At 28.5% G+C, this 16,831-nt stretch overlaps 1 protein-coding gene across 1 annotated transcript; it reads left to right on the forward strand.

Annotated features, from left to right (window-relative positions):
• The first annotated feature begins 1,080 nt into the window (after positions 1-1,080).
• On the forward strand, positions 1,081-3,400 carry LOC100244817 (heavy metal-associated isoprenylated plant protein 3). The gene is made up of 5 exons (XM_002282299.5): positions 1,081-1,283; positions 1,365-1,521; positions 1,685-1,932; positions 2,122-2,209; positions 2,544-3,400. Exons 1-5 carry the CDS (start codon positions 1,275-1,277, stop codon positions 3,077-3,079), a joined length of 1,038 nt encoding a protein of 345 aa, XP_002282335.1. The 5' UTR covers positions 1,081-1,274; the 3' UTR covers positions 3,080-3,400.
• The last annotated feature ends 13,431 nt before the right edge of the window (positions 3,401-16,831 follow it).

The raw sequence follows: 16,831 nt of genomic DNA on the forward strand, positions 1-16,831 counted from the left end.
AAAATATCATCTAAAAAATTTTATTTTTATTCTTAAAAATAAAAAATAGAAAATAATTTTTTATTGTCAAATCTCAAAAATAGTTTTCAAATATGCTATAATTTTGTTTTTTGGATTGAATTTTAACTTTCAAATCAAACCAAACCCATAAAAAATTTTCCTAAAAAAGTCATGAGAGTACTCAAACCTATCATTTTCGTTTCTATTTTTTAAATATTTTTTTGAAGGGCCACTTGTTATTTAACATATACAATAATTAATTTTTATGTTACACATCCGGGGAGGTTCGGTAAGAAGAGATGAGCAGATGATACTTACCATAAGGTGTTAAAATCTAAATAATTAATGAAAAATGGTTAGCAGTTGGAAGCCATTTTAGCGCAGCCGACATCGTAAACAAACATAGGAGTGTAGGACAAAAACCAAGCAACAAAATTTGTTATGAAAATTATTTCTTATATTAATTATTAAAATATGATGCTAATAATAATGTAGTATTTTGCTCTTAGTTGTTTCATTAAATTGTATTCTTATGATGTTTAGATATATTTGATTCCGAATAATATCGATGAAAAAAAAGTGTTAGAAAAAATGATTTTTTTATATTTAATTATATTAAATTAATTAAAATTTTACATATTTTAAATTTATTTTATTTTTATATATAATAATTAGAATAAGTGAAATTGGTTTAAAGTAAAATATAAGAATAATTTAATGATTTTAAATATTTTTTTATTTTTTTCTCACTTTATCTTTAAAATTTTCGGAACCAAACATTTAAAAAGTAACGGAGAAGGAAGGAATGCACGCTTATTGAGAAAAGCTTCAAAAATAAATTAATATCTTATACGCAGAAAAATCTAAATACATGTCATTTTCAGTTTTTGTTTTATTTTATAAGAGTACAAAAGTAAGCTGGCTCTGATGGTGCCAAATACGCTAGTTTTCCAAGTCGACTGAGGGTAATAAAGTCATTTAATAACAAATTTTGTCCACATGGTCAAAGTTAGAGGGTGAGTCACGAAACAGCGCGGAGTGTCCTTAGCCGATACCACTGGTCCAATCTGACGGCAGGTAATGCCTCACCCATAACATGATTGACAATCCATCATCATTAATTTCATCACCATCCATCCATACATACATACATTAGGCCAGCAGCCAACGAACCAACCGTCCCCTATATATGCCCACCGTAATCTTTAATATCCCTCTTCAATACCCTTCGATTAACCCGATCTCTCTACAAAAACCTTTGAATATACAGGCGAATGGGTGAGGTTAGTTCAGTCCCCAACGAAACCTATCTATTAAGACGCCGTTTTGAGATCATGGCCTGAGTTTTCCTTTGTGTTTTGCAGGCAAAAGACGCCGGCGAGAAGAAAGCCGATGCCGGCGAGAAGAAAGCCGATGCCGGCGAGAAGAAAGCCGAGGGCCCTGCTCCCGCTGTTTTTAAGATCGACTTGCATTGCGAAGGTTGTGCAAAAAAAGTCAGGCGATATGTTCGAAAATTTGATGGTAAGAAATCCAAATTTTTTTAAAGTTTCACTACTTTCTCCAAAATTTCCCCCGTCAATTTCGTTTTTTCCAAATAAATTTTGATTTTGCAGCGAAACTCTCGGGTAGTTTGAATGTAGAACAATGTAGGGTTGAATTTAAATCGAATTTGTGTTGGTTGAAGGTGTGGAAGATGTGAAGGTAGACAGTGCGAGCAACAAAGTGACGGTGACCGGCAAAGCTGACCCGGTGAAGCTTCGAGAGAAGTTGGAGGAGAAGACAAAGAAGGAGGTTGCGCTCATCTCTCCTATTCCTAAGAAGGAGGCCAAGGATGGCGGGGCTGCTGATAAGAAGTCGGACGACAAGTCCGAGAAGAAGTCCGACGAGAAAAAGTCGGACGAGAAGAAGGCGGACGAGAAAAAACCAAAAGAGGTACCGCTCTTAACCTGCTCCTTCCCCACCCCTTCGCTATCATGCGCCGGTTGCAGCTATGATGAGTCCGGCTCCCTAAGCGACGCACCCAGCGCATGTTATCCATGTGGGGTTCCGGTTTCAATCCGTTAGGTGTACTTTCGATAATTTTAATAAATTATTTTTTCTTGCCTTTCTGTGGTTGGTCAGACTCCGGTGAGTACAGTGGTTCTCAAGATTCGGTTGCACTGTGATGGATGCATCCATAAAATAAAGAAAATCATCTCGAAGAGCAAAGGTGAATTACCAAACCTTCATTAGTGAAGACTGAATTATTAATTTCTTTATTATATGATTGTCATCTATGCTGATACCATCGCTATATATCCATATCATGAATCATATATTCCAGAATTCTCCTTTTTATTCGTCTCCGTTTGATTCCTAGGAAATACAAGGAAAGTGAAAATAAAATAAATTTTCCTTCTGGCACGTCGGGAAAAATAAGGACCACGTTTTATTCTTTATTTTCACTTTTGTTTATTATCAGATCACCTTTTCTGCATTTAAATATTCTAGTGCCAATTTGGTCATTTTGGTGATTAGCGGTCTTTTCACGTCGTTGTTAACAGGGGTGAAAACGGTGACGGTAGATTCGCAGAAGGATCTGGTAACTGTCACAGGGCCTATGGACGTAAAGGAGCTGATACCGTACCTGAAGGAGAAGCTGAGGAGGACCGTTGAGATCGTTTCACCAAAGAAAGACGACGCTGGCGGTGACAAGAAAGAAAAAGGCGGCGGCGGTGACAAGAAGGAAGGCGGAGGTGAGAAGAAAGAGGGAGATGGCAAAGCCGCCGGCGGAGAGAAGAAAGAGGGAGACGCCAAAGCCGCCTCCGGGGGAAAGCAGGAGGAGGGTGGTGTGAAGGTGGAGGTGAACAAAATGGAGTACCACGGATACGGCTATGCGCCGCCTCCACAGTACTATTACGGACCACCCATGTATAATCATGGATATCCTGCCGAAGGTCCGAGCCAATGGTACGAACCACCCATGTACGGTCAGGGATACAGCGGAGAGGGTCCGAGTCATCATGGTTATGTAGTGGAGCACACGCCACCGCCTCAGATATTCAGCGACGAGAATCCCAATGCATGTTCCGTCATGTGAAACCAGGTTTACAGAAGGAAGACAATCAAGAAGCCCAGAGTTGTAAATAAAGCAAAAAAGCTTATATAACAGGGAACTTTTTTTGTTTTTTTTTTTTTTCCTCCTGGAAATTTCGTTTAGATTAGAGTTGGCCTGTTGGATACGCCGGCAGCCAGCCGGCCAAGGCGGTGTAGTTGCTATTAGCATAGTTGTTAAATTACTTTGTTCTTTCCGGAACATTTTTTGTGTTATTTTACTAATTTCTGAGTCCGTTCATATCTACAAAATTATAAATGATGCCAACTTTGTGGTTTACAATGCAGCCACGTGGTTTCTTTTTAACTTTTTCCTCTCATCTTTTATTTTTTTTATCATTTGTCCGGTCGATGGATATATCAGCTGAGTGGACCCGCTGCTAAATATTTTTCGTTTTATTAAAAAAATCAATATTATAAGCATTTATGGCGTAACCTATTTGGAAGTTAAAAGTGTGATTATACGTTAGTAGTGACGTAAATCTGAACTCAAATCACTCCGAGAGAAAAAAAAAAAGGGTCATCATGACTGGACGTTGAGATCTAAGTGTTTGGAAGATGTGAATAGGATATTTTTCTTGTTGCGTCTCTAATTTGGCCCTCACGCAAAGCCTCGCCGTGGAGTGCGCACACTGTAGTTCAGCCGCATCAGCACCACATGTGACGACATGCAACTACGCCTCTTTCAGACCTCTTCACAGATTGGTCAAACCTTAGGTCTTGCATTTATATCCAAGTCCCGAAAAGCCTCAAAATTCTCAACTTAAAAAAACATAAACCAATGTGATAACAACTGCATCCGTAATAAATCACATGAGTTTAAAAATTTTATTTTCCCAGGAAAGTTGTTTTTCTTTTCCTCTTCCTTTTCATTTTCAAGATATTAAAGGGAGACAGCATATGGGAATAGCCAAAACTTAAATGACCTTTGATGTCTTCAACAGCTACACCTTCCATATTCCCAATGGAGTTACCTTTTCATCTCAACAAAGGCTAAGCAACCATCGGGGGTCATTTTTAGGGCCAGGTTCACTTTTTTTTTGTTCTTGTTATTTTATCTAACCACATTTTATTATTTATCAATAAATTGTTTAAAATAAAATTTAATGAAGATCTCAGTGAAAATGAAATCAGTTCATGTTTGTGATAAAAGAATTATGATCGGGCAGAAAAAGTGACCCTTTGAAATGTCCATGGGACTTTTTGGATCCAAAAAGTTTTTAAATTAATCTTGATTTAGCTTTCTTTAATTTTAATTGGATTCTTTTGGCCTTTTATAATGAAGTATGAGTCAACATTTAAACGTTGGATCAAAGTGGTTGTTGAATGGTTGAAGTTTGAAACTTTGAACCATGAACGTTTGGAATGGGTCGAGAGTATGAATATAATTTTGAACATATCAATATTCAAAAAATATGGTGCATTTTAAATACCTTTCACTTCGTTTTGCTTAGTTTATACTTTTTGTTTAATTATATAAATGTTTTATGTTTTCAAAAATAAAATTTGTATACAAATAGTAGAATTCATCTTAAAAAATATAAGAATTTTTTAATTTTTAATAAAAAACCATATTTAAAAATTTATGGTGCTTCAAATTTTAAAATTTGATTACAATTTTCAAGGACATAAGATAATATTCGTTCCAATTACGTGCTTCTTATGAAATAGAGAGAAATTTTCATCTTGCATGTTATATTTGATATGTAGGGAATAACGTCTAATTTCCTCTATGAGTTCTCTCCTTATTGAAAAATATATATACATATTTTCAAAGTGCATTCAAATTTAACGTCTATTTGATAATTGTTTTTTAAACTGTTATGAAAAATAATTTTTGAAACCTGATTTATGATGTTTTATAAAACAATTTCAATTTTTTTTAAAACCTAAAATGTTTTAAATATGCTAGCTTTAAAAATAATTTTATTTTTAATATTTTATTTTTAATCATTCTACATGTTTATATAATTATTTTTTATAGTAATCCTTAGAAAATAAATGAAAACAATCTAAAAAACTACTATAAAATATTTTCTAAAAAATCTTATTTTTAATTCTTAAGAGTAGAAAACAAATAACATTTTTTTGTCGTCAAATGCATTTTTTTTGGTTTTTTTGTTATTGAGAACAAAAATTATTCTAAAAAATAGTTGAGAAATAAGCCCCAAATGAATTCGCTTATTTATTTATTTATTTGTGAAAGCAAAAAAAATCCAAAATTGTAAAGGATAGTTTTACATTGATTTAAAGAATTTTTCTAAAAATAAGTTATTTAAAAAATAATTAAATAATTAAATAATTAAATAATTAAATTTTCATTTTTTTAAAACGTGGATATTTTTAAACTTTAAAACTTCATACTTATTTAAAAATAAAGAATATAGGCATCGTTGGTGTACATTTTTTTTTATTTTTACCTTTAAAAGTAAAAAATGATAATAACTTGTGTATAAAATATAATAATCATATAAGATTTATCTTAAAGATGATGATTTCTAAAAATTATTTTTAAAAAAAATTATTAGCTCATCAAATTTTAAAAATAGTATTTTAAAATATAAATTAAATTCATATTGTTTGTTAGGGTTGCAATTTGAGCAGGTTGGCTTAGTTGGTAACTTGATGTCTAATCCGAATTAAATTTGAATTAATAAATAATTAACTTAAATTCAACTCAATTCAAACTTTACCCTCAAAATATTTAGAGTGTGTTTGGTAGTAATTTTAGACCGTATTTCTTCCATCTTTAATACTTTGAAAGATAAAAATTGTCAAATGTTAAAAAAACTAAAAACATGTCATAGTATTTCTATCAAACATATTTTTAATACAATCCCAATATAATTTTTATAGGATTACATTTGATTTGATAGTAATTTTAAAAAGTATTTTTAATATTTTTAATACTTAAAAGTAAAAACTTTCACAAATCACTATCAAACACATTCTAAATTTGGGTTGATTAGGTTAAATTCATATTAATTGGATTGATTGGATTAGACTTTGACTAATTAGGTTAAATGGATTAGACTTTGATTAGTTGGGTTGATTTGTTGTAAAATTCAAAATTCATTCTTAATATTTTAAATTTTTTTTATATTTATATCAAAATTTAAATAATAAATGGTAAAAAAATTATATACTTTTTTAAATCAAATGAAAAAGAATATATAATATTCTATATATATATATATATATATATATATTATTATATAAAAAACATAAATTATAAAAATATTAAATGGGTTGGAATTAGACTTAAATTATTCAAACCGCAACCTCAACCAACATAAATTGAGTTTCAATTGAAAAGGCATAATTTGAACTCAGCCTAATTATTGAATCAAACCATCCACATTGCACCCTTGTTATTTATTTAGATAGTAATGATTATATTTTAGATATAAATTATTGTTAATTTTATAATCTAATTCAAAAAGGAGAATGTACCATTTTTCAGTTTTCATATGGGGTAAAATTTTTCTTGATTCCCTATCGCTATCAAACACATTTTAAGTTTGGATTGATTAGGTTAAATTCAGATTAGTTGGGTTGATCCAATTGTAAAATTGGAAATTCATTTTTAATAATTTTAATTTTTTTTATATTTATATCATTCTTTAAATAAAATGAAAAAAATTATATGATATAATAATATTTTATTTTTTAAAAAATATATTATGGTATAAAAAATATACGTTATAAATATTATAAAAACATTAAATCGAATTTGAGTTAGACTCAAGTTGTTCAAACCTCAACCTCAACCTTAACCTCAACCAACCTAAATTAAGTTTCAATTGAAAAAACATAATTTGAACTCAACCTAATTATTGAATCAAACCATCCACGTTGCACCCTTGTTATTTATTTAGATAGTAATGATTATATTTTAGATATAAATTATTATTAATTTTATAATTTAATTCAAAAAAAAGAGAATGCACCCTTTTTCATTTTTCCAGCGGGAAACATGGGGTAAAATTTTTCTTGATTCCCCATCAAATTATCAATCATGGATGCCAAGCAATCAAAGGTGGGGGAGTCCCATAAGCAAGTGGGATGAAGAGAATTACCAAAACAAGTCACCTCGCGTTTCAATATTGCGTTCATCACATGATAATGATTTGACTGCGGTCCTCTCTCACAGTTTCAAGCTAGGACTTCCAAATTCAAGCAAACTGGTTGGGTGCACGCATACGCACGAATGTATGCGTCCCTGCGTTTGTAAAAGGCCAAAAGCTAAGCCACCAAATACGTCATTTTAGGACCATTAATTCTCCATCCTCCATCTCTCACATCTTCCCATCACCTTTTCTTTCCCTAGCTGCAAGGGCAACCACGCTCACTGGCTCTCTCTCTCTTTCGCCGGGTTACAAGTTAGGTGGATTCCCATCCTGCTCAAATCCACTTTTACATTGGTTTAGACCATCATTGTTAATATTTAGAGTGGATTTTGATTAATTTTTATTTATTTATTTATTTATTTTAAATGAATTGAATTCACATATAAATTCGATTAATCGGGCCAAGCTAATATTTTTATAATATCTATATTATCTTATGTAATAATATTTATTTTATTTATATTTTTTAGATTTTTGAAGAAAATATAAAATTTTAAATATATTATACACTTTTTCTTATGGATTTATTTATTTTTATTTTTTAAATGAGTTAATTTTATTCACATTCTTTAAAATTTTGATTAAATACATATAATAATTATTATTATTTTAAAATAAAATATTTAATTAAATTTCAAATCAATAAGAGCCGGGTGTATAATGTAAAAAATAAAATAATTGTGATAATTTAAATCATATAATTAAATTAACTCAATCAACTTGAATACGATGGAATAAAAGCTAAAAGAAAAACAAAATTGATTAAATGGTATTTTACATTGAATATCATGGATCAGAGCTAAATTGGATTGAACTCAAGTCAGATCGGGTTAATCACTTATCCCATCAAACTCCACAAACTTCCAACCTTACTCTTTGATCATTACCGTATGAATCATATCACCCATATACGGTAGAGAACCAAGCAGAACATGATCAAAACGATGACGCATCCTCACATATTTTTTTATTCCAACCCTTCATTAAAAATAAGAGAATGCGGCAGCCAATGATTCAGAGGATAAGATACCAATGCGTGAGCATGCATCAGCATGCATGCTTCCTCTATATAAAGTTTGTGACCATGATGGGCTGCGAGAATCTTTAGATAATATCCTCATCCTTTCCTTCTCACTTCACTTATTTTCCATCAACAGTTCGGTTCTCCCATTAATACTTTATTAAAAATATCATAGTCAAATCATTGTTAATGTTGATTAATTTACAAAAATGCGCGTGCATACCACACATCCAATAATTCTATATATGTAATGGTGACGTACCGTTTGTTTGTATTTTTTTTTTTCCTTTTTTTGGGGTTATTGAAGTGGAATATAATGAGAAGGTTGTGCTCTATGATATAAATAGAAATGACTTGATAGCTACATTTATCTAATTTTGCTTTCGGGATGTGATCATTGGTGGAATCGTTAATTTTTTAATTATGTGTCCCGTATAGCTTTCTTATACGTCACTCAGGAAGTTTGTGCCGTGACTTATGTATATCTGGTTAATTTATAAGCTCCATTACATTGTTGACTTCAATTATTTATTCTATAGAAATGATAGTTTGTGATGAACAGAAAGTGAAAATAGTTAATGTTAACTAATAGAAGTGTGAGTAATTAGCGTTAGAGAAAAGTATTTATTAATTAAATATAAAATCATAAACTTGTTTTAATTAGTTTATTAACCATGCACGAGTCTAAATGTTATTTGATTTGATTTTGTTTATATCACTGGTTGATGGAACTCGAGTTGTATTTAATATTTGATTGTCTAATTTTTCATATTTCGTTGTGAGAGTTTCTTTTTTATCTTTTGTAAAGTTCACCTCGACTATTTTAGTTAAATCATAAACTTTTTAAAATTTGTTTGTTTCTTAATGTTATTTGATCTGATATTTTTTATTAGATGATTAATAGAAATCGAGTTGCATTTAGTGAATGAAATTTGTTTATTCTCTTAGGAGTTTCTTCATCCTTTTTAAAATTCTTTTATATTTCCTTTATTCAAATCATAAATTTTTTTTAATTAGTCTATTAACCATGATCGCTTTTAAATATTATTTGATTTGATGGTTTTTTTGTTAGATGGTTGTTGAAACTTGAGTTGCATTTAACAAATAAAATTTGTTTCTCCATAATTCATTGTCTTATAAAATTTGTTCCTTAAGATGGTATCAAAGTCTTCATCTCCAACAATATTGGAAAATCATTCATCATTCACCATGAGAGTTTCTTCTTTATCTTTTGCCAAATTCATTCATATTACCTTTAGTCAAATGATCTTTGTTAAACTTGATAATATTAATTTTCTTCTCTAGCACCAACAGGTTTTCAGTGCAACTCATGCTCACAAGCTTCGACATCTCATTTTTGGGTCAATGTCATCTTCAATGAAATTTCTCATACCGAATAATGAAATAAGTGATAAGATCAATCATACATGTGTTTAATTAGAAATAGAAAGATAAATTACTGAGTTTATGACTTCTTTCCTTGATGAGTGAAGGGGTTTTGATTCATATGGTAGGATGTGAAACTTCTTATTAGATCCATCAATTTTTTTAGATTTACTTTGTATCACAAATGAAAACAAAGGTTGCCTAGTTCAAAAATGGTTTATAGGCATCAACAAAGACTCTTTATCAATCATTAAGTACACATTAAAAATTTGTAACCTTGTTGATCAAGTTTCTTTTCTGGTACATTTCCTATCTACTATTGATCATATTAATCGATGCCATTTTTTATGGTCTTACCTTAGAATATGACATATTTGTTGAGTTAGGATTTTAACTAGATCAACTTAAGGTAACTCGTGGGAGGGAGGGGTTTGAATATTTGATAGTTTCCTTTTGAAAATTTAAATTATGTAATTATAAGAGACAATTATATGTCATAGAGAAACAATTGCATATAAATTAAAGATATTAAGGAAGAGAGAATGCAAACATAATATTTTTATCGTGGTTCAATGCAATCCAATCTATGTCCACTCTCTTATAACTTTAATCCTAAGCTTGAGATTCCATTAACCTAAAGCTTTCAACCTAAGCTTCCAAGCATTACAATTTGATTAATCGACTCCAATGAGTACTTAAAAATTCTTCAAGAGATACATCACTATCGAATTCCCCAAGTGATACCCCATACTTAGCAAACACTATGTAATACCTCAAACTTAGATTTACCCCAAGTGATACCTCGCACTTGATCTCCCCTAACAAAGGTTTATAAAAAAAATGATAGAAAAGATAATCTCACATAATCGTAATACAAATTTAAGCTTAAATTAATACAAATAAAAACTAAGATTGAGGTGTATTAATGATATGCAAGTTTAAAATAAGGTACACTAAAAAAACACACCCTTAAGGCTTAAATAATGTTCAAAAAGAATTTTGAACTTTTGCAATTGAAAACACTGAAGTTTTGAACTTTTTTTATAAGGTTTGGAAGCCCAAACTAGCCATTAGGCAAGTTAAGGGGTTGATTGATCAAGCATTAGATCAATCAATTCACTAGTTGTTGTGCATTAATTGCATTAATAGGTGACCGTTGAGGTTCAAGGCCTCGACTGGACCTTGACCGGGAAAGACAAAACCTAAATTGGGAAAGACAAAGCCTTGATAGAGAAAAATAAAGCCTTTACCAACAACACTAAGCTATTGGAAGAGAGAAAGTATAAAAATGTCCATTGACCAATCGGGCCCAACCAGTTTGAACTCTGGTCTCGTTGTATTGTGAAGTGCCTAGATACTCTAGTTTAAGGCTTAGAACCTCCAGTAACTTGTTCAACCCTTTTTTAGAAAACCTTTGGTATAAGGTTTTAATTGAAAACATAAAATCATTCTATTATAAAAGAATTTGAAACAAAATAAAATAAAGATGATTTTTGGTGTTTAAATACAATGCTAGTAAAACCTAGTGCACCAACAATTTTACGGAAAGATCTTATAAAAAATTTTGAAGACTCTTCTCTTTGAGGTCTTCATTTTTTTCTTGAATTTCCTTTGACTTATTTTATTTTTATAATTATCTCTTCGAAAATCTTCTTGTCTAAACAAACTTAAAACATTAGTTTCAAATTTTATTTTGTTATCATCAAAACTAAGATTAATCAAACCTTGGTTTAATACGTTGTATCAATAACTTCAAGAAATGATGCTTATAATGTTAATGATGTTAAGTATCCCAATCTCAAGAATCTCATTAGCAAACTAAAAAGAAATTCAATGATTTTGGAAATGGTTAAAGATTCCATCCTAATTTCAAGGATCTCATTAGAAAGAAATTCAATGATTTTGGTCAAAGATTTCATTCTAATTTCAAGAATCTCATTAGTAATTAAAAGGAAATCCAATAATTTTGGAAATGGTCAAAGATTCCATCCTAATTTTGCTAGTTAAAGAAATTTTCATGGATAATTTTTTTTTAATATTTTAGAATTTTCAAATTAATTGAAATGGGTTTAGTTTTGAAGGTAGAGGTAGAGGTTGAAGTGGTTCTTTTAGTAAAGCTTTTGTACATAGAAATCTCTAGAAATTCAACAAACCAAAATATTGACTTTGTAATAAGTTTGACCATGTGGTTGTGATAATGCTTCTATTGGTTTGATCATCCTTGAATGGACCTTCTTAATTATAAGGTCAAGGACCACAATCGTAACGGAAATACTCCTATGGTAGCCATGTTAGCAATATTGGAAACAATCTTTTGTACATAGAAATCTCAAGAAATTCAACTAACCACAATGTCCTCCCCATAGTAAGTTTGACCATATGGTTTTGCAATGCTTCTATTAGTTTGATCATTCTTTTCAAGAACCTTCATAATTTCAAGGACCTTACACGATTTCTTATTTGTATCACTCTATTGTTTTTGTTTCATATGTAACAAACATCAATCCTAATTCATTAAACACCATAATCTTAAAAAAAAAAGGTGTTTTTTTTAATTTAAGAATAAATTTTAAAAATAAGTTTCAAAACATATGACGATCTTTACTTTTATATATATAGAGAGAAAGAGAATAAATAAATAAATAAATAAATAAATAAAAGAGAGTTGTTGTAGTCACAGACTAGCATCTAAGAAACTTGAAAGTTCACATTAGGGAAAATGAATTTTTATGAAAAGATTTTAGGATGGAGATTTTATTGAATTTGGAAAAAGATAATTTAATATTTATTTATTTTTATCTCTTTTTAAAATTGCATTAACATAGAATGCTATAATTATAATTATGGTTTGAATAGTGAAGAGAAGTGAGAGAAGAAAGAAAAAGATGAGATGTCTTTTGACTACATTGTTAAAATTATTTTTAAAAATATATATTTTTTAAAAAAAACTTAAATATATAAATGGATTTTTTGTAAAGAAAAAAAACTTTATATACAATACAAATTTCTTTATCTATCTTTAATACTTTAATTTGTTTCTTATAATACTTTTCTAAAATTATAAATTAAAAAATAATCTTATTTTGAAAAAAAAATAAATTTAAACAACATATTTTAATCTTAGGATTCATTTTCAAAAGGATAGACATAAAAAATTTTAGCGAAATAAATTATCATTAAATCAATTTTCAAAAAAATATGGTTCTCTAATTCAACAAAATTTAGAATTGACAAGTGGTAGATCCTACACATATTTGACACTTGACATATATTAAAAAAGTGAAGCGTGGTGAGATTTGAAATTACAAATAAAATCAAATATTCCGAGTAAAAAAAATGAATGAATATTCCCTTGTTGACAAATTTCTAAAGAAAACAAATATTCTCATTGAAAAATTTAAAAAATATTCTCTTAGTAACAAATTTAAAAAAAAAGACAAATTACTAAAATTAAGGAATAAAAGTCTTTGAATTAAGCAACTAAATTTTGGGGAATTCTAAAATTTAATTACTTAATTTCAAGGGTGACTTCTTTCGATGGGAGGACTGCTGGAATGGATGGACACGATTCCATGGGAAAAGAGGCTTCATAAAGAAGAAAAAGTTTTACAAAATCTCCCTATAAATCCATGAAATGATAGAAGTACTCTACACCATATCTTCGCCTTTTGACGAATTCATTCGGTAAGAAGCAACGTGGCTCGATTGATATATAAAATCAAAGAATTTTTTTTAGTAAAAGAATTAAAGAAATATATTCTTTTATAAAAAAACATTATCACAAAGATTCAACATCCATATATTTTCATCTTCATCTGAACAAGGTGAAAGAATCATAAAGATATATTTTTATGAAATAATATTACCATAAAGATTGTACCCACAATTTAACAATCTTACTAAAAAATTTATTTCACATATTTTTCTAATCGTTTACCTTATATTAGAGGATCTCACAAAATTTGTGCATAAAAAAGGAAAAAAAAAAAACTAATTTTATGAACCACTTTCAACAACTATTTCTATGTTACAAGCATGGTGACATGAGCATTTTTTTTCAACTCTCAAATAGTACTCTCTAACAACCTTCTACCTTTGAGTTAAATGAAAGAAAACAAGAAGAAAAATTTAAAGCAGATTTTATATATATATATATATATATATATATATACTAATCGGACAAAAAAATCCTCATCAACTAGATGTAGGCCCCATTGGACAAGTAGAAAGCTAAAAATCACAAAGGCGAGGTTCATTTAAAGCATGTAAAGGATAGTTCCTCCTAATTTTAAATGCCGTCTGCTTTCCACTATGTGAATAAATATTATCCACGTACATCACGAAGAATCACCAACTCACTCCACTGCCATGATAAATGAGCCTATATTAATCTTCTCCTCTACATGATTTTATATGGATGATGACATGACAACAAATATTCTACATATTGCGATCCAACAACAATGGAAACCTGCCCCAATTCCACTCTAATATTAATGCTACTCCACGTCCTCTTCTATGGCATTTTTCATGCATCCACACCCTCCACCCCAACTTAATGCATGCTTCTTGTTGGATTAGCTGCTCTAAGGCCATCCTTTGTTTCAGACCAAAGCCACCTAACCACTGTCACAACTTTTTCTTAACAAAATTGAGTCACGTAATCATTTTAATAATGGCCCGTCCTATCCATTCCTCCATATTTAGTAATTTAATTTTGGTGGGCTTTAGTATATTAATGTTTACTTTTTTGAAAACACCACTAGCTATGGTTATGTTGGGCAATTATTTTGAATAATAGTTTTATTTTTTGTTCTTATAGAACAAAAAAATATTGAAAACACGTGTGGTTTTCAATTATTTTTCATATAGGTTTTTGAGATTTGTTTTGAAAAATGATGTTTTTTTCTTAATTTTTTAAAATAGTTTTGAAAAATAATTATGCAAATTTAAAGAATGGTACTTAAAAATAAAATATTGCATATAAAGGTTATTTTTAGAAAATATTTAAAAATATAAAAATTAGATTGTATATTTTAATGGTTTTTAGTTGTCTTTTCTTAATTTCTTGAGATTGTTTTAAAAAATAATTATAAAAGTATGAAGAATAATTACAAATAAAATATCATATGTAAATGTTATTTAAAAAAAATATAAAAATAGAAATATATTGAGAACATTTGAAGATTTTAAATAGGATTTTATTCTAAAAATACATTAGGTTCTGTTTAATAATTATTTTTTAAAATAGTCGTAAAAAACAAGTGAAAATAATAAAAATGAATTTTCTAAAAATACTTTATTTCATTTTTTTAAGAACAAAAAATATAAAACATTTTTTTATTATCAAACAAATTTTCTAGGTTTTTTTTTTTAAGAACAAAAAATTGTTTTAAAAAGTAGTTATCAAATTGATTTTATTTTTCTTTCTCTTAAAAACATAGTGTTTTCAAATAATATTTTTTAATTATTTTTTTAAATTATTTTAAAAAATAATATATAAATATAAATAATAATTAAAAATAAAATACTATATTTAAAACATAAAAAACAAAGTAAGAACATAACCATTTTCAAAAATTATTTTTAAAAATTGTTTTTAAAAACGTTTTTCAAATCCAACCTTAGAGAGCTGTTTTGAACATATATTTTTTGAAATTTGTTTTGGAAAACGTCGTCAAATAGCCTTACATCATTTATTAAATCAGGTGATAAACATTGAAAACAACGTGGAGCATGATAGAATATAGGTGCAGGGAAGCTTCCAGAAAGATGTCCAAACAACATGCCTCGGAAACATTGTCTATGAAATCAAGGGGCCACCGTCGTTTACTGTTGTTAAATTGTTGAATTATGCGGTAGGCAGTTTCCGAGATGGTGACAGAATGATTAAGACATTGCAGTGAATGGCAGTAGTACAAAGCTATTGGGTGGTAGTACATGATAATTCCACTGCAGTACTCCAAAAGCAACACAGCGTTTTGGCTCTACCGACAACAGGGACTCCCTCCCCCAACGCGTCACGCGTTTCCATCTCACCGACCTTATGATTAATTAATTAACGCAGCGTTTTTAATAATTATTGTGATTTTTTAAAGAAATTAAAAATAACTTTAAAGAAAATAAGATAAATCCATGATTTTAATACAAGAATTACTATATTTTATTATATAGATTTTGCTATTAATTTTTATTTTTTAAAAATAAAAAATAGTAAATATATTCAAATAAAGACTTTTTTTTTTTTTACTATCTAAAAATATTCTCAAACAAAATTACCATATGTGAGCTTCAAACTATGAAAATTGATTTGTTTATATTTAAAACACAATTTATAATTTTCATAATGGAGAAGTAAATATTTCTTTAATTAAGAATTCTAAAAATATTAAAATTATCTTTATTCCAATAAAATCATTTTTGAAACATTATTTTCAATATAAGCTTTATTACATTGTAATGCTAACTATGTCTAGAATGTGCTTGTCAATATTTTTTCATAAAGTGTTTTTAAGAAAATCACCTATAATATTTTTTTCAAAAAACACTAAATAATTTTTTAATGTTATAAGAGATTTTTTTTTATATATATTTTTAAAAATGTTTTATAAATTTTATCAAATAACTCGAGGTTTTTTTTTTGTTTTTTTTCAAAAACACTTTTTAGTCTAAAAATACTAAGTGTGTTTGATATGGATTTTATGAAGTGTTTCTAAATTTTCAAATACTTGAAATATAAAAATTTTCAAATATTAGAAAGTCTATAAATATTTTATAAAATCATTATCAAACGTACTATGAGAATCCATTTGATAATAATTTTAAGAAATGTTTTTAATATTTCTGATGTTTGAATTTTTTTATCATTCAAGTGTAATAAATATTAAAGATATTTTCTAAAATCACTTTTAAATATATTATAGAGTTCGTTTGATAGTGATTTTAGAAAACTTTTTTAATATTTCTAATACTTTTAAATTTTTAATAATTCAAATGTTAAAAATATTATAAACATTTCCTAAAATCACCTACCACTTTGATTTTTAATTAATTTAAAAAGTTTACTTTTTTCCTTTTCTTAAAATACTTCTAAATTTAATATTTGGTAGATAGAATGTCCTTGGGTCCTCATACCGAATTTATTTTCAATTTCAAACAACACAATCACGAGATGAAATCTCAAATCACGGCGCAACAAAGA

The sequence above is a fragment of the Vitis vinifera genome, chromosome 8 (assembly GCF_030704535.1).
Source record: "Vitis vinifera cultivar Pinot Noir 40024 chromosome 8, ASM3070453v1".
Taxonomy (NCBI): Eukaryota; Viridiplantae; Streptophyta; class Magnoliopsida; order Vitales; family Vitaceae; genus Vitis; species Vitis vinifera.

Coding starts and splice junctions, on each gene's coding strand:
- LOC100244817 (XM_002282299.5), top strand. Junction 1,522..1,684: donor ATATGTTCGAAAATTTGATG/GTAAGAAATCCA, acceptor TGTTGGTTGAAG/GTGTGGAAGATGTGAAGGTA. Junction 1,933..2,121: donor ACGAGAAAAAACCAAAAGAG/GTACCGCTCTTA, acceptor GTGGTTGGTCAG/ACTCCGGTGAGTACAGTGGT.